Here is a 19045-nt window from a genome sequence, read left to right on the forward strand (position 1 = left end):
TGAAAAGCATATTTGCTTCGCTGTCGGTAAGGTAGACAACAAATAGAAATATTTTAATATGGTGTCTTATGGAGTTACTGAATTTGGGAGGAGTGGAAATTTACTGACACAGCATTTCCAAATTTTACTACTATAATCTTTGAAAATAATGGTGGTATACTAATGTTCTGATACATGGTCAACTTTATCATTGGATCGATGAATAGATATAACAATCATAGTGTTTATGATGTAAAGAATTTTATCATTTCTATCAAAATTTTTAGGAAACTAAAATATAATAGCATTTGTTGTTTAAGGGTGTATACAACCCAAATTTGATTTTTTTTCAATGATTTTTCAAGTCTTAAGTTTTGTCGTATTGGATAATTATACTATGGTTACTTATGGCTGATACCTATAATAATGCATTAACTCCTCACTTATTTTTAATACAGGTACCGCGAAGAAGATAGAGATTTAAGATCTCGCATGTTGGCCAAAGGTCTGCGCCTCAGTCCGATCCGGAAGGAATCACATGTCTGAGTTTCAGCTCATCATATGGAAGGAGTACCTAGTGGCAAATTTATACATTCTAAAACATGAAAAACTACTTCGCAAGAGTGTGATTTTTTTCCATGAATTCCATTTGAGCAATGGTGAAGCCTGCAAGTACTCTTGTTCGACCTCCTGCTGAAAATTATGTTAAATTGGCTGTGTCTTGGTGGGAGTACGGGGAAATTTTTTACATGAGTATTTATTTTAATGGTGAAGCCTACAAAAAGTCTCTAATAGGGTGTTTTTATGGATAGACTTTGTTATTTTATTATTATACCCTTGTGGATAGAGACAAACTGTAATCATGGATATAGGCATTAATTTTTCTGTAAATGTACATTAGAAAGACTTATTTCTGTCTGAAATGAAATATATGTATAAGGTAACATGAACTTTGTCTTGGCTGAAAAAAATCAAATCGCCTAATAATATGAATGAGGGAAGTCTTTTGCCAGATATTACTTGTATTGAAACCTTGTGTTGAAAATATTTTTTGTATAGATTTGTTCATAGTGGTGTTACACTTAAAGGCTATCTCTGTGCTAAGTCTTTTTTATCCCTTACAGGTGTTAAATAGTTAGCGCCTAAAGAAATTTATCCTCCTAAGGTTAACCTGAAATTTGTACCGCTTAGTAATTTTCTCAGGCATTATCCTTGACCAACAAATGATGCTATTCTTAATTTTCAGGAAATGTAGAGAATGAAATGTCATATGTAATGATTCTGCTATTTTGTTGGATTGAATGCTATGTCTAATATTCCCAACATACAAAATATTCTGTTCTAGATCTTAATGAAATGAAGTCATGGGAAAGGTTTAAAGTTTGATCCTAATATTTTCTCTATTTTTAATAATCCTGAAACACTGCCTTTGTTTTAATTTAATAAGAATATGATTAGAAAAGCATTTAAGACAGTCATGGTATTAAAAAAAATTTAATTTGTTATTAATCTTAGTTATTATGTGATCTTCAATTTAAGTTGAAGACTCTGACTTATGCATCACTCTTTAACCATCTATTAAATGGTTGCTTACTTTCGTAAGGTTGTAAATGGTTTGTTCCCTAGAATATTTTCCTGCTCATGGAAAATTATTACATCCATTTGTATAGTTTAATTTATTTTTAAAACTTACAAATTTTGACGTTAAAAGAGAAACCTAATTGATTGTAATACACAGCTTTAACAGGGTCTCTTTTAATTGAAATGGATAAATAATTCTTAGAACCTGGAGTCTAATATGTCTTCAATAGTTATTCAAGTCTTACTTTCGAAGAATTGGCTTGGAATGATTACGTTAGAAGGGCTGCTAGTAGTGTGCCTTGGATTCATGCAGTTTTAGTAGGATCAATTTTATAGTTGCTTCCTTGGGAAATTGAAAGGCCATTGCAAATGAAGTGTTTTTTATTTTGTCTCTAAAAGTTGTCCTGAAATCAAATTAGAATTCAAAAATAAAAGCTACCACTTCTCTTGAATGCCTTTTCTAATATACTTTACAAAGACATTTCGTAGTCTATTGACTTGATTCATTGGGTATTGACGAAATATAAATTATTGTAAGGCACAGCGAAATGCCTATATTAGTTTTCTGATGGAAATTCATTGTTATGAGGGTGCTTTTTTGAATATTTGCATTTTAATGAATGTATTTGTTACTCAAGGAACAGAATTTGCAATTTACATAGTTAACAGCATTTTCCTTTTGCATATTTTATTATGTGCTATAGATGCTGCCACGAAATGTTAACTTAAAGGGAGATTCTTTAAACATGCATGGTTATGACAACTGACCTTTGAAGGGGTTGAGTCATGACATGCCTTTTAATTTATTTTTTTAGCTTATGAAGTATCAAAATAAAGTCAAACTAACTCCAAATTGTTTTGTTTTCAATATTTACATTATTTGAATGTTACTGTGCAGGTCATTTCTCTTTGTAGAAAACTTTATATTTTGTACAGCTGTATAATATGTTTATAGATTTAATTCCTATTTTTAAGTGGCTTCATTTGGATTGATGCCTTTTGGCAGAGACTGTTGTTTTGTCTATTTTATTATTTTCTCATGAATTACCCACAGAAGATCACTTCATGTAGCAATCATGAGATAGAAACATGCCTTTATATGCCCCTGCCTTCTTGAAGTGAAATTTTTTGTAACTAACTGAGAATGTGTGTGTTATTCATATGCTTGAGACAATGTCTTACCTATTTGGTGTACATTTTGCCTAAGTGAATTAAAAGCTTTTATACTGTTTTACAGAAGAATTTAATATCTCTTTCAATCACCAGAAATTTCAAAAATAAATTAGAACTTGTAAATTGTTGTTATATTTGGTGTCTCACTCAAAGTATCATGCTTTATTTAGGAAGTGAATCATGTTATTGGCTTACAAGAATTCATGAAACACCACTTATGCAATTTTCTATGTTTATTGATACTCACTGAAAATTGAAATGTTGGTAAGTTTTCTGAAATTTTTATTGCTAGCAGCAACTCCCTTTTATTTTTATTGAAATACTTGTTAATGGAACAGCTTGTTCATCTACAGCTTATTCCTCTACATATAAGTATCTTGTGGAAAGAGTTAGAACTGCATACTTGATGTGTGCATCAGTTTTTTTTGTTAGCATTGCCTTTACTGGCTGGAAATTTAAAAAAGAAATTGCCCTGTTTTAATCTAAAAAAATTATTTTGAGGCACGGACATTTTTTAATAATATGCAGTGTAGTCTACAATCAATGCAAGAGGAAGAACGGGAATTATTTCAGAAGAGTGTAATGCATTTATTCGTGCATCTTCAATTTTAGTTATGTTTAATAATGACCTTGTTTGTGTATATCGTGAGGTCTTAGGGATAGAACTGCTCTTTTTGTTATTTATGCACCTTTTTCTCTTCCTATGTTTTACGTCCCTGAAATGTTTCTTTCAATCAAAAATTATTTTTTCTATTATTTATTATCATGGTATTGTATTCTCATTCATTTTCTTAGAAATCATTATTATTTAAAAAAATAGCTGTAATGAAAAACACCTTTGATAACTTTTTTCAAATTTTTTCGCCTGAAATCCAAATATGTCGTATGTATTTGCTCTGCAATGGATCATTTACTCTGTGAATGCCTTGTGATGCATGATATTTTGCCGGAAATAAGGGAAAGAGGAGAAATGAGAAACTCCCAAACATTTACGAGTAAATACGAGGTCCTACGTGGTGTCAATGGCGGATACAAAAAAAAACTCAAGGGGGGGTGCAAAAGTTATCTTGAGCTACCTTTACTTTTATCGTAATAAAAAAATAAGAAAGACTCATGCAAAGTTTAAAAAAGTTTTATTTAAACTGATTAACACTTGCGAAAGACAATGGCATCCTATGATATAAAAAAGTTGCAACTGTGGTTCTGCAATATTTGCTATGTGAGTGGCTCCGCAAGGGGGGGGGGGGAGCATGCACTCCTGGCAACCCCCATATGTATCTGCCACTGCTGGGTGTGGTAACATGAAGTGCCTTGTATTTACTTTGGAATGTTTAGCAATTACGTCCAAAGCCGAGGCAAGTAGTTTGGGTTTAGGGATTCTGACCCGATGAAATATGTTTGGCAGGTAGATGTTGTCCTTAGTGTGCACTCTCCAACTGAACTCCCATAAATGCACCCGCTTAAAAAATATGTGAGCCTGTATCTGAAAGAAAGGAGCCATCATCACTCGGCACAAAGACAGGCGGTATCATCATGTCTTATCCATCGAGTAAAGATCATCTCTGAAGGAAAGACTTTGCCAAAAGAATAGGGTAGTTTCCTTCATCAAAGAAAACGAAAGGCATTGATTGCGATTCGTTACCCACCATTAGTGTATTCATAATACACAAATTATTTGGTTTTTGAAATATCGGTTTAGACGAATGGAAAGGGTCAAATTTTATCCTCATTTGAAAAAGGCCAGATTGGCGCCCATGCGATTCCACTCCGCATGACGTCACAGGGACCTAGTTTCTACACGAGAGGATAGGAGTTATACATCGTCTGAGGTTACCAATGCATGCATGGGGCACAGAGCTCAGGGAAATATGTCTTAATAATCACCTATTAAAAATGGCTAAGTTCGGAAAGTTTTCTTCGTTTGATAAGGTATTAATAAACCTTTTTTAAGCCACGCGCTACCATTCAGCAAGGTACTCAGCTATCCGCTAGCATCCTGCAACGTATCAGCGCTAAGCCTCGCCTCAAGGTCACCTCACCGGGCGGGAGGGGGAACCAGAAATACGACGTACGGAGATATTTCCCGGCATTCATACTTAAGCGTCGCGTTTTCGCGCGCTTGAAATTTTTCACTTTTCATTTAATCGCGAAAAATAGATTCTGTCATTTAAAAATCTAAAAGCGTGAAATACGTACTCCAGGAGTAATAATCTTTCGATTAAAGCAATAAAAAAATAATAGGAAACCACCCTATTATGGCATTTGAAAGAGACTTTTCATCAGAATTTGTAACAACCGTGATAAATTTCTACAGCCATCAAAAGGTCCTTTGGCCAAACTACACAAGGGAAGGATGAGAAGAAAAGCTCTATGTTTCCATAGTTTCAGGCAACATTTTAAAGACAGTGGCATAAATAAAGAAACTGATTCTATGGACGAAGACAGCATCAATCTTCCACCAAAAAGGATTCAGGGCCTACTATTCCATGCCAAATTCCTACAGGTCTCAAGTGCCAGGCGTGTACATAATTCCATGCAAGTGTGGGATGATCATACCATAAAATGTGAAGGCACAAAATTGCTCTTTATTCCTCTGCATTTAAGTATCTTGTGAAAAGAGTTAGAATTACATACTGTATTACTGGATGTGTGCATCAGTTTTTGTTTGTTAGCATTGCCTTTACTCTCAGAAAATGTAATAAAAAGAGGCTTTTGGGACAGGATTGTGAAAAAAGCAATTGAGATCCAGCTGACAAAAAGAACAAGCTTTAATTAAGGCAAAGGGTTCCACCTCCGCCAGTCATGAGGCAATCCACCAATCACATACGACTTAGTCAACCATGTGTATGCCTGCTTGTTCTTTGGTGCATCAGAGTTTTTTCTTAACCCAAGTAGAAGCCTGAGAAACACTCAGTGCACATATATGTAGCAAGGTTTTTAAGGGTGGATTCACCATAACCAAGTTAAAACAAGTCATCCGAAACTACTCGGGTGTTTTTTCTAAGGATAGGAAATAGTTTTATTTAGATAACTGTTATGATGCCCTGTTCTAAACAGTGCCTACCACATGTAAACGGTAATATTCTTTAATTTTGTGTAGATAGTAATGATCTTTATACATATTTTTAAATTCCCTTCTGAGCTCCTTTTCATATCCCTAATTTTTGAGCAGATCTAACGTTTCTTCTTCAAACTAGCTACCCTCAGAATACCCTTGTGGCACTGAAGATCAGACCTATTAGGTATATGCCTGGTTTAAGCAGCGCTGCCTATGGATTCCTTGGATAGGCTACGAGTCATTTTTCAGGGGTGCAGATGCTATGATGCACATGTTACCATCATATACATCAGTATGTAAGTATGCATTTCTCGACTTGCCCTTCTCCACGCAAATCACTCATGTTCAAAGCCTCTTCTTCTTTGATCAATTTATGAGGAACTCTCAAACGTAATCTGAATCATCTCCTCGTAATGATTTTCAGTGGAACTTTACCGACAGTTGTCTTCTCTCATCCACGAAAAATTGCCCTCTGTTTCAAAAATCTGCTCAATCACATTCCATTTTCCCTCATCGATTTGTATTTTTCCTGTAGGTTTTCTTTCATTCTTTCTCAGTCTTGGCTGTAGAAAATATTTTCTTCCAGAAAATAATAGAAAAAATATACATTTTTCATAAAAATTTCATGATATTTGAAGACTTAGTGCTACTTTATTTTACCGAGTGTAATCATAATATCCAAACGAATGATTTAAAGGCAAATGCTACAAAGGGAAATTTTTTTGGGGATGAGGTTTGATACCTCCTCCTTAGGCTGCATATACCTGCGTGTCTTTAAACATTGAGATCCCTGATGGATACCAGATCTATATGCAATCAATAATTAAAAAATTGCTATCATCAATATTTATTTTAAACGGCCAATTTTATTTATCAAGAACACTATTTCAATCATGAATAATAATACACTTATAAATGAGCGAAAGACCGTAAAAAATGTCTTATAATTATAACGTTGCCAAAGACAATTTAGTGTTTTATTTACCCTTGAATTCAATCTGCCTGAGACCTGGCAATATCAGATTAAAAAACGCATCTGCTCGTTGTACTCAGTTGTACTGTTAAAATGTCAGCCGCCGTCATTGGTATGGTTGAATAAGTAACACCCTTCATTTAAATAAATCCCGCGGTTGCTCCCGATTATTTACAAAAGGTTGCTACTTAATTTATAATTACTATAAAATAGAAAAAAATTCCGAATATCAGAGGTTGAATGTTCACATTTTTGGCAAGGAAACCCTACATGTAAGTTGCGGCTGGTTGTGGCAAGATTTTAAATGGCTATAGATTTGGCGGAACAATTATTTTCTTTTGTTTTTAGATACGTCATTTCCTTTTTAGATATGGGTCAGTTGTTATATTTTTGCTAGTGCGATCATAGGGGGAGTACCGTGTATGTTGTTGCTGAAAGTCCGATTCGTAAACGATGAAAATCGTCTGTTATTGTGATAATGGTTTTTTGTTGGATTGATCGCGTGAATTTCTATCATGGAAGCGGACTATCAAACCAAATTTAGCCCTAATAGGACCCTGACAGGTAATGTATGCAAACTCTGGATGTGATACTTCAATCTGTGTCCGTTTTTAGTCTTCTGTTAATGTTTGTGCTGTTTAGCATTAAAATAGACGCAAGTATCTGCTTCGAAGTCTTATTGATTCGCCTTCGAAGGAGAATTTTATTTGCTTTATGTATTGCGTTGTTCGTCGCTTTTAATAACGTATTGTCATTTCTCTTGTTCACGTCCTATGCCATCTAAATGCCTTTTTCATTGCTCGTTCTTCGACAAAGTATGTTCTTGTAAATCCATAATCATAAATATTGCGACGTTCTATATGATACAAATATGACTTGGTCTGACTCTAGCTTGTGTTTTGCTAGCTATTTATCTCCAGTGGAACAGATGCAATACAAACTATCAGACTATCATAGCTTATGTTGTAATAAAATTTTCCATGTTTCTTGTATAGCATCGCAAATAGATCATGAGGATCCATATCCAAGTTTATCCGACTACCATGATTACGAACCTAACTTGGAATTCGATGATACAGAGCTTCAGCAAGCGACAGTAAACACTGGTAAGAGTGGCCTTGTTCCACTCCAATTTTTAAGGATGTAGGGTTTCTGTTGTTTTGAATGGCTTTCTTTCTTACATTCTTCAGTTGCCTTTAACATTTTTATTTCAAATTAGCAGCCTGCAAAACTACTCATTGGCATGGTGTGGTATGTTGTGTGTGTGTATGTGTCATTGATGGCATTTGTGTGTTGATTTTTTGTGGTTCGAGTATAATTTTCTCGTAATTTAATGCACCATCCGACGTATTTTTGTTCACTAGTTGGAGTGGAATCCCGGAGGCGATATGAGAACTGACGTTAATGTTTTTATATTCCCAGTGAATGAACCTTACTTTATCTGTAATGGAGGTAGTAATTCAATTTAGTTCATTATTTAACTTACATTGTTATTGAAAACCTACGGAAATGTATATTACTTCTATCACTGATACTTAGCCAATGGTTGATAATGGTTCATATCCAGATTTTACTTGTATTTATTGCTCTTGATTGAAATCAATCTAGATTTCCTATGAGATAGAATTGGTGATTAAACTGTGTGATTGAAGACCGCACATTCTATTCGCCATGGCCTAAGGAAGGAAATAGAACATTTTGACATTATGAATGCTTAATTTAGTAGTCACTTGCGGCAATATGAATTAATTTTTATTATTTGTAGTCATTTGCTGTTTTCTGCAAAGAAACTTCTGCAGCCTACTTGTGGTGTTATTAATTATAAGTGTAGTGCATGGATGACAGTTATATCATCGTGTAGTGTTTATAATTTACACTATCTGTGGGGGAAGCCTTGAATTTTTAAATTATGTAATTATGCTTTTTAAGTATATTATGTAATTGGCATTACATTATGCAAAGCATTTGGAATTTATTCTTTAGTAGTTATGTGGTTGAAATATCTGTGTTTTGAATTCCTGGACAGACAAAAAACGGGCATTGATAATATGAGGGGATATTTTGATGGATGAGATGTCCATTTCAATGAAATAATTGATTGAATATATGTTGCTATCATAACTGTTTGAGAATTTAATTATTATTCATGTAGAATTATTAAAATTATTCTACGGGTTTATGCAGGGAATTTTTACTAAACAGCTGGTTCCGTCCTCTGTCCTATTTTGTTTTTTCCTCTTCAATTCATAATGTCTGTTGTTATTTGTTCTATAGTTTTTGAATAGATTTTTATCATATACTTTTAATTCAACACAATGTTGAGTATAAACAATTGCATTAATATACTATTTGTCTCTATCATATTTGACTCATTGCCCGTGGCTATCAGCATTTCAGCATTGCCATTAAGCTATGGCTATTAATTGACCTTTTTATCTGAATTAGCTATCTATGGTAATCTTAGGCCAAAGTAGGAATTTTAATTGTCTTTTCAGGGATATTAGTCACTCCTGGTGACATGACTCGAGAGCGTAGATTTCTTGGCATTGGCAAATAATCACTCTTTCTATGCTTTGTCTTTAGCTAAGAGTGCAATAGAATAAAGTCAAAGAGTAATAGTTAAGTTGTAAATTTGTGAATCTAGAATTGCCTAAAGTTTACCTATTACCTGTGTATCTGAGGGAAGAGGAGCTGTGGATCATAGCAAAGATGCATTGTTGCTTTTGGAGCATAGATCAAATAGCTCATGCTTCAAGATCCTCTTAAGGGCTTTATTGTGATTGCAGTGTTGGTGAAACACTAACCAGTGAATGCCCAATAAATGACTAGTAGTATCTCATACCATGACTCCGTATACCAATGTATTTCTTCGAAAGGTCATTTTTTGGTTAATAGAACGTTCTCAAATATTTATGGGTTATCACTTTGAAATGAAGTAAGCTAGAAATGCTAATCATTTTCATAATTTGGTGAAAATCGCACATTTAAGTCTCATTCAGGTGTATTTTTCTTAAATTCATCAAAATTAGTGTCAGATGATGCAGTCTAGTTACCTCATTCAAAATAAATACCATTTACAAAATATTTTAATTGGGGAAATAAGGAAATTGATTGTGTGGGATATAAATTCTTTTTAATTATCACAATCACTGAGCTATGACCTTGAAAATAACATCATGCCTTGTGAAACTTGAACACCTCGGCAAATACCTAGATTAGGTATTAGTTTAAAAATTATGAGGATAGAAATACAGATTTTTTATCTGATCATCATAATTTCATATTTTCTGGGTCTTTGCTTGTTTAAAAAATTCAACAATTTTCCCCACTAACTTCCTCTGCCTTTTGCCTTTATGAGAAAGACCTCCCTCAATGAAATTTTACCCTTATGCTTAAGAACCCTTTATTCTTTTGTCCAATACTGGCTCGAAGAAGTTTTATCAAAATGAAATTTTAAGTTAGACAGGTTTATGCACCTAAAGTGTTTCAAAAGCTATTGGGGTCTGTAATTGGTCAAGGTTACTAGTATCAAGTTTCACATGTCTCTGTGGTTTTTGCCGTTTCAGTGTACTTTTATCACAAGCAAAATGAGTAACAAAAGGGAATTTAATTCTAAAATAGTTACACTATGTTATTTTTCCATGCTAAAACCCTCATAGTGTTTAGAATATATTTCCAATCTACAAGTGTTTTCTAATGAGAAGGTTGATACTGTAATGGCACCTCAACTACATATGTATTCATTCCTTCCTCTATTACAGTATTCATAGCTTATTTCTGTATTGGGTACGTGTTAGGCATTTGCATCTTACGCTACTAAAATTTGTGGCAGCTAGGCTGTATCTCTAGCAATCTAATTGTAGAAAAACAAAGCAGATAAATGGTGTCTAGAATGGTAACTGTGGGAATGTTGGCAATCGGCCTTGATTTACTTTAGAGGTAAAAGTGGTAGCTTAGCAAGGTTTCTAAGTTTCTTATCATTACTAACATGATTTTATGGCATTGTAAATACTTAAGATATCACTAAAATTTTTTCCACTATTGCAGTTGATTAGAATCTGGATAATACTTAGAAAAAGAGAAATTTTTGTAAGAGTGAAATGAAATTTTTTTCCACGCGTAGTGCTCCATTTTGCAATATCAGTCTGATTAAAAGTATTTTGTGACTCAAATAATTCAATTCTACGGCTGTAACGAGTTTTAATTGTTACAGACATTGGAATGTTTACTCCAATATTCATTCATACATATCGTGTTGTGAAGAGGATTCAATTTAGCAGGAGAACCCATTAAATGAGATTGTGGAATTAAATGAGTTTCCCATTCCTAGTTTCAGGTTTTTTAGTGTTCTGAGCGTGTGCCATGTTATCTACCACCCCTCACCCCTTTCCCTCAACTGCTCATTCATAGAAACCTTGGTCGGTTCTTTTTTTCTTTACCTATCTATTGACCTATTCCATATTCCATGACTCGTTTTCCTCCCCTTGTTAGTTGTTACCAAGCAGTCTTGCATTTGTAAAAACACTTGGGAAAGAACTCCTGACTATAACTAATAACTTCAGGCTTTACTTTGTGAAACCTCTCCATATTGGAAGTAAGGAAATAAACCTTTGTAAGGTTCACTGTTATTTAATTATGGGCACGACCCGGGTTTCGTAACTTGGTTACATCGTCAGGTGACTGATCTTGCATGCATCATACATTTATACACAAAGTACACAAGTGACTGTGAGGACGTCTATTGGAAAGGAAAAGGACTGGTTGAAAGAGTGGGGGTGAGGGTTAAACACGGACTGAAATAGGGAGAGGGGGTGGGGGAAAGGGGCAGCCTTGATTTGGGACGAGGGTTTTTCCTGTGAGGATCTGACCAGCCAGGGGAGGGCGGGGTTAAAGTGGGTGAGGAGACGAGAGCTAAAGAAGGTGGCGGTGTTGGGGAAGAAAGAGAGGATTAGCAGGGTACATTGAGTTTTCTAAATCACAATAGTCTATGGGAGGTCGTTGAGTCCGGCTGTGGAAGGTGCTGGTATGGGTTAATGATTTCCCCGAAGGACATGGGTCACTGGGGGAATTTTGGTAAAGGCACTGCTTAGTATTCGTTCTTGGAAAGTTTAACGGCACACAGGTGGATAGGCACTTGAAAATTTAAAGGTTGTCACTGTAGGAGTTCATTGATGGGGATGGAAAAGAGGGGGAAGTGGGAGAGGAGCACTTGTTCGTTGGCAAGGGGGGTGTTGTTCTTTAAATGTTGTATAATCTCCAACGTTTCCTTCTGAGTGTAGGATATCCGGCTTAAAATCACTATTGTGTTTGCCAAACACACTTCGGGGAAATCATTAACCCATACCAGCACCTTCCACAGCCGGACTCAACGACCTCCCATAGACTATTGTGATTTAGAAAACTCAATGTACCCTGCTAATCCTCTCTTTCTTCCCCAACACCGCCACCTTCTTTAGCTCTCGTCTCCTCACCCACTTTAACCCCGCCCTCCCCTGGCTGGTCAGATCCTCACAGGAAAAACCCTCGTCCCAAATCAAGGCTGCCCCTTTCCCCCACCCCCTCTCCCTATTTCAGTCCGTGTTTAACCCTCACCCCCACTCTTTCAACCAGTCCTTTTCCTTTCCAATAGATGTCCTCACAGTCACTTGTGTACTTTGTGTATAAATGTATGATGCATGCAAGATCAGTCACCTGACGATGTAACCAAGTTACGAAACCCGGGTCGTGCCCATAATTAAATAACAGTGAACCTTACAAAGTTTTATTTCCTTACTTCCAAGAACTCCTGAGATTATATAATCAGAGTGTGGTGTAGCACAAGTATGATATAAGTATAGGTATGCATGAAATATTTTATTTTGCATACCATCACGTTACATAAAATATCTATTAAGGCCACAACTTACATTTGTGATTTTGTTGCACCAAAAATGCATTTTTTTATTTTATATTAGGATGCCCCTTTGGTCTCAAACATGACTTCATAACAGGAGAAGTTATATAAGTTCAAGTAACAATTCTCTTGCATATGAAATTGACACATTTTGTCCTCCCATAATGTTATCTTGCAGCAAGCAGTGCAACTACACTTTTGAGTCCACATTGATATAAAAATTTGTTTATGTGTTACAAATTATATTGTATGTTTCAATAGCTCCAATAGCATCTGTATTCTCCTAAAAGATTCTTAATGCATTTATTCCTTATTGAGAATCTTGAGTGTACACATAAGTTTTCGTTTTTAATTTTCCCTCGCACAGATCATATAATATGTGGCATTTCAGTTGAGAGAATTCTGTTCAATTGGCAGTGAAGCATTCACTGTGGATCAGCTCTATTTCTTTCTTGTGTTTTCAAATTGCATCTTGGACAAGATTATTATCATCATCACTTAACTCACTCTCCTTGTCTCTTTCTCTTCTCTGGTCAACCCTTGTGGCATGGTGGACAAAGAGTTCCAAGAATTGTATATTCTTGTCGCAAAATTGTGACTTATTAAAGTTAATGGCAATACCTGAATCCAGTAATTTTCTCAACACATTCTTTAGATTATTTACATGGTCTTCAACAAATTTCCATGTCAGAGGTCAGACAATGTTCCTCTGTATCTTCACCTAAGACATCACTAAGTGCACTTACTTGTACACAGCTACTGATGCAGCAACCATAAGGTACAAGCTTGAATTGGTAGGTCCTACCCTCAAAGGAAAAGGTACAATATTGCCTTTAGTCCATGTGTAGCTGCTGCTGATATAAGCTTGTTGTAAAGTCTATGGTGGTTTAGAATTTACTCTTCTGCTCTAGAGGTTGAAAAATCAGGTTTGAGCACCTTTTTAGTTGACCTTTTTCAATGCACATTCTTATGGATCCATCTTTCTTAATCGCTAATTTTTCCTCATTTTCGTCGGATAATTCTTCCATTTCTGATATCTTTTCCGTTCGTCTTTTGGATGATTCCTTTTCTCCTCCTCCTCGTGGGCTTTCTCTTCGAGCCCTCCATTTCTTCCTTGTACGCTGCTCCTCGGGTGTCTCTCATATTTTCCTCAGCCTCTAGAACGTCGGGACCTCTGTCGTGCTTAGCTGCTACCAGTTTTCCTTCGGTGGAATGGCTTCAGTATAGTCGTTCTCTATCACAATAGGATTGATCGGTCGTCTCTGCTAAGGTCGACAATCTCTCGCATTGTCACCATCGCCGTGCAGTCGATCAGCTGTTTGCGTTTGCCGGGAATCCTCGCGCTCCTGGTCGCGGAAATGGCTTTACCAGGCTCCGCTCTTTCTCTTGCCCGGGAATCATCGCGATTAGCTTCCTGGTCCACATTCACGCCTTTGGTTTCCGCTATTTTTTCCCCATAGTATTATTTGGCTTTGATCTAACAATCTTATTTGCCCCCTCTGCCCAGGATGTCTATCTTCTCACGGGATCCTATCTATCTCGCCTGCAATGCCAAGAATTGTTGTAGCGAGCTTAGGTTGTAGGACACCATCTTTACACTCATCTCCACACCGAAATGTTGCCTTACAAGGTATCCTTAGCTTTTGTCGGCTAATGGTGGCCTCTTCTCTTTTTCTGCGCTGATGTTCGTGGTAGCGTAGTTACGCGTGCTTGACTGTCGTCTTCCTGGTATTTTCCGTGTTGGGGGCTCTTCTTCTATTTTGACTTTCTTTCCCAAATACTGTTCTTGAAACAGTTCGGAAGGTAGATATCTATATTGTCGTACAAGGGTTGCGATGCGGCAAACAACTCACCAAGTCTTTCGGTCATCCCCACCACCCTATCGCGCGGTCTATAAATAAATCTTGTAAATCAACATTTTTTATAATTCGTGACATTCCGAAGTTACGTCCTCTATTTTGTTACGTCTGGCTATCTACAGCTCGTTCAGGTTTCCCGTTGTCTCTATTTGCTACGAGTAGTTGTGTCCTACAGGTTGTGGCGCCAAAATTGAAACGTTCACCGTGGATCGGCTTTTTATTTCTAATATGTTTTCAAATCGCGTAACGGACAAGATTATTATTAGCATTATCATAATCACTTCACTCACCAAGCTTTTCTCGTTCGCTTCTCTTGATGGCAGATTTACAGGTTTTGGTTATCTTATTTTTAATACTCGAGAGTTAAAACACAAATCAATTTAATTATTTTATGAAATGTATCGGGCCCAATTTACAATTTATGCCTGTATTTTAAATTAACCGTCACAAAATCGTTTATGTGATTTTATATCCGTTTGGGCTTCAGTTAATCTATATTCGTTTATTAAAGCTCTCAAATTTACGAGATGGAATTACATCACCGGAATACCGATCTCGCCTTCCAGCTGCTACCTCCGGGCGATCTTTCTTTCGTACGTCCGTCGCTGGCCTCAAGTTCAGCCTGATGGCTTTCGCGCGCTGCCTCTGCAAGATATCTCGTCTCGCCGTTCGAATTAGCACTTCTTTCGGCTTATTTTTATTTCCGTCGCCGAACCTTTAAAATGCGTCCGCTTTCCTTGACTGAATTCTATGTATTCTCCTGTTTGCGATTTAGACGCGTCTTTTCTGTTTGGCGATCTCCCATCGAATGACGCTTTCTTAGCGTTCCTAGTCGTTGAGGGTATATGATCGTTGGTTCCTAGTTCGTCTTTCTTTGTTACCTCTTTATTATATTTCGCGTCCATGGATACGCAATGTCTAACTGCCGGTCTTTTCTGTAACAGTTTTCCAACGTCGTCAAGGATAACCGTTATACCAGTCTACATATACATTCCAATTATGAAGTATTTTTTCTGTGAATAACTTTTCAGTCTAAATATATTATTGCATTCAGTTTATTTTTTGAAAATTGTGAGTATAAATTTTGAAAAAGAATTCAATATGTATTTATCACAGAAATGTTGCTGAAATAATTTGCATTAAAATCATAAACAGTCTCTTTATTTAACAGGCCCTGAGCAGAAGAAGAACAAAAATGAGGGCCGCAGAAAAATTACTATTATTACTATAATGTTTGCATACTATTACATAAATATAATCACCTACTATTTTTGCTAAAATGCTCACTTTAACCAAGTTTCTTTTGTACACTTGCTGAAAGTTTTTTTCATTTTAGCATAAACTGTTCTAGAAAGCTCACTTTATGCTGTGGAGTCCCTTATTACCGTACTCATGTTATTTTCATAATTTTTAATATCTTGGCTAACGTCAGTGCTATGAAGGAAAACATTTCACACGGCTAGATAGACACTGTGCATTCAGTACCAAGTATCATTAATTTTAGCTATAATTTCCTTAATATGTTAGGGGCTGCCTTTAAACGAAGATGTACATTCTAACCTTTTCTGGAAATGTTCAGACATACATGTTAGAGTTAGTGAGTATTTATTGCACGGTATTGATGGTATAACACTGTAAATAATAGAGGGGAGGTCTTCAATTTTCAAGTAGTAACATTTCATGAAGTTGTATTTGAAGGAATGATTGCCTGTGTGTGTGCTTGCATATGCATGGCTTCATGCCTGAGGAGAGAGGTAACTGCGAAGGGAACGGATGCATGTTTACCTTAATGCCTTTCAGTTGCCATTATTAATGTAAGGAACTAATTATGGCATTCTATGAGACATATTACTTTCTTGTCTCTCTTGCCCAGATTGTGATTATTGCTTTGAATATTTTTTTTTTTTTTTAATGATTCTAGTCAACTCTTCATGAAGTAGTATTATCATAAGCTGTTTTCTAATTCTATTATTTGGCTGTTGCGGATGAAGATTTAGTTCCTCAAGAAGAGTCCTTAGATTACCTTGAGTCACCTGTGTCAGATGGCACCATCGAGGAAAATTTTGAAGAGGAACTTGGCAATGCTCCTCCAGTGGTTGTTCCTGGCAGTGGTGTCTCTCTTGGCTTGAGTGCTGTTGACGGGAGTGTGGTGAGCAGTGCTGGTGGCAAGGGGGGTGCCATGGGGGCTGTCTTTGGTAGAGGTGGTTCACAAGTGGGAGTTATTGAGGAGGAAGAGAACTTTGAGGATCTTGCTAAACATGAGATGGTTGAAGTGGTGGGCGATGATACATATGGAAGAAAGGTGATTGTGGTATCTGCCTGCCGATTACCCAGTAACAAGGAAATGGATCATGCTAGATTTTTGAGGTGGGTCAACTTTTATGTTTTCATTGAATCTAGCTTTACAGTGTGATATACATATTTCAATCCTGCCATGTGAACATACATTCATAAACCTAATGTGAAATTCACAGTAATTGTCTTCTGAAAAACTTCTTCTTGACTTAGAATTGAATGACAGACCTTTAGCCAATGTGCAGATGGCTATGCCATCCAGGTTCCATAATTCCCACGACAATTTTTTTCAGTGTAATCAGAAAGCCAGAGTCTGCGGTTTGATTCCCGCAGCAGGAGAATTTTTTTCCCATGGCAAATGATGGGAAGCTTTGCATTGTTTATGTTAAATTCAGTGGGGTATTTTTGTGAAACAATACACCATTTTATATCATGAAAAATGAGAACTTAATTTAATGGAGTTATCGTTGAGGGTTTATACTAAAAAAATAAAAATGAAGAGAAAATAATTCTAAGTAAAAATAATAAAAAGGAATTAAGATCACAGAGGACGGAGATATGGAAAATAAGAAAATGACTAATCAAACGACACGGTTTTGTTTGAAAGTGCACAACTCATTCGTGTTTTAATGGCATCTTTCTTTACAACTTCTCTCTTTGCTAGGCTTTCAATTTCTTTAGAGTCTTACCTTTTGGGCATTTAAATTTATATCATGTTTTGTTAGTTATAAACCAGGAAATAATTAAAACCATGTGCTATTGATATAGAAATGTAGCCATCAGCCAAATTTTGACACAGGTTAGTGGTTATGGAAATCTAATAAAATCACCAAGCAAAATAGTCTGTAAAATATCGCCGTCACATTGAACCTCTATTTAACACAATAAAAGGGACTACCTTAAAGAAAGTGCAAAATTTGAGGAAGGATTTAAAAAGAGAAAGATTCTTTGTATGAAGCATTTCCTTTGACCTTATAAATTTTGTGTGTATTTGGTGAATAAATATGATAGAAACTTGAAAAATAGAGGTTTCACTGTTATTTGTCTTGTCCAAGCATGCATTTTTTTCTCTATTAAGAGCCCATCAGGTTTTTATGTATCTTTTTTCTATCATCTTTGAAGATAACCTACCAATTTGAGTTATTTTTTATATTTCATAACTTGCTTATTTGTACCCTTTCCTATATTTAAATAATTGAGATAGCTCTTTTAAAAGTAGAACTATTTTGAAGTAATGAGAAGTTGTTGGCTGATCTTTCTTTTTTATATTGTAGGTACCTGATGTATACTTTGGATAAATATGTTGAAGAGGACTACAGTCTTGTATACTTCCACTATGGCCTTACAAGCCGTAACAAACCACCATTATCTTGGCTCTGGCAAGCATATAGGGCATTTGACAGGAAATATAAGAAGAATTTAAAAGCCCTCTACCTGGTCCATCCAACAAACTTCATTAGAGTTGTTTGGCAAATTTTCAGGGCTGTCATAAGGTGAGAAATTTAATTTTTGGCATCCAAAACTTGGGAGTTAACTTATGCATTAAGTATAATTGCCTAATATTTAGAGAATATGATTAAATGGCTGTTTATAGCAAGAAAATGGAGTGTACTAAGGAAGGGGTATGTAATGTATCTCTAATTCCTGGAAAACTTTTTAGTTTAGACTTGTCAGGTGTGTGCAAATAAATGTAAAAAAAACTATGTGCAGTTGCAGATCAATAATCCGGAATATGTGGGACCAGATGCCTCCTAATTGGTCAAGAAGAAACCTAATTCGTAAAGTTTATGGTTAAATATGTGATTCAAAGAGATTGAAAACTTGTGAAAAATTTACTCTTAATACTCAAAGCATACTCTTGATGAGGCTGCCTGAAAATGGAATGAAAGTAGCACATGATTTTGTTCAGTCAGACTAGAGCATCAATGTTTCAACTCCCACAAATTTTTCAGCATGTAGGTTTCGCAAATTCCATGTTGTTTTCACGACTAATAGGGTAATCCCACTTCTTCACCGTAAATGACAACTGATTGTGAATTTAAATCTTCAATTTAATATGGTTAGTCGCACCTAATCTTATGAGTGTAGAAAAAGTGAGTATTTCATAAAAACTACTTGGTATTAACTTCATAAACAATATGTTCCCAAAGCAGCATAAATCCCAAAAAATTTAAACAATTGCTTACCATTACATCCATTGGAAGTTTTACCCTTTCCCGACTGCATATGTAATA

General features: G+C 35.8%; 2 protein-coding genes across 8 annotated transcripts in view; both read left to right on the forward strand.

Moving 5' to 3' along the window:
* Positions 1 to 2791, forward strand: part of LOC124159309 (F-actin-monooxygenase MICAL3) — a 241657-nt gene extending 238866 nt beyond the window's left edge. For all 5 annotated transcript variants that reach the window (XM_046535044.1, XM_046535049.1, XM_046535050.1 and 2 more), the window contains one exon: positions 438 to 2791. In XM_046535044.1, coding sequence (XP_046391000.1) covers positions 438 to 525 — 88 coding nt within the window. In that variant the 3' untranslated portion in view covers positions 526 to 2791. The remainder of the gene's footprint in view (positions 1 to 437) is intronic.
* Positions 2792 to 7151: 4360 nt separating this feature from the next.
* Positions 7152 to 19045, forward strand: part of LOC124159310 (rho GTPase-activating protein 1) — a 28094-nt gene continuing 16200 nt past the window's right edge. The window contains exons 1-4 of one of the 3 annotated variants that reach the window (XM_046535051.1): positions 7152 to 7328; positions 7760 to 7870; positions 16508 to 16883; positions 18086 to 18304. In XM_046535051.1, coding sequence (XP_046391007.1) covers positions 7280 to 7328; positions 7760 to 7870; positions 16508 to 16883; positions 18086 to 18304 — 755 coding nt within the window. In that variant the 5' untranslated portion in view covers positions 7152 to 7279. Of the gene's footprint in view, positions 7329 to 7759; positions 7871 to 16133; positions 16271 to 16507; positions 16884 to 18085; positions 18305 to 19045 lie in introns of those variants that run through there. The other 2 variants (XM_046535052.1, XM_046535053.1) reach the window with 2 other exon arrangements.

The sequence above is a fragment of the Ischnura elegans genome, chromosome 5 (assembly GCF_921293095.1).
Source record: "Ischnura elegans chromosome 5, ioIscEleg1.1, whole genome shotgun sequence".
NCBI classification, from domain to species: Eukaryota; Metazoa; Arthropoda; class Insecta; order Odonata; family Coenagrionidae; genus Ischnura; species Ischnura elegans.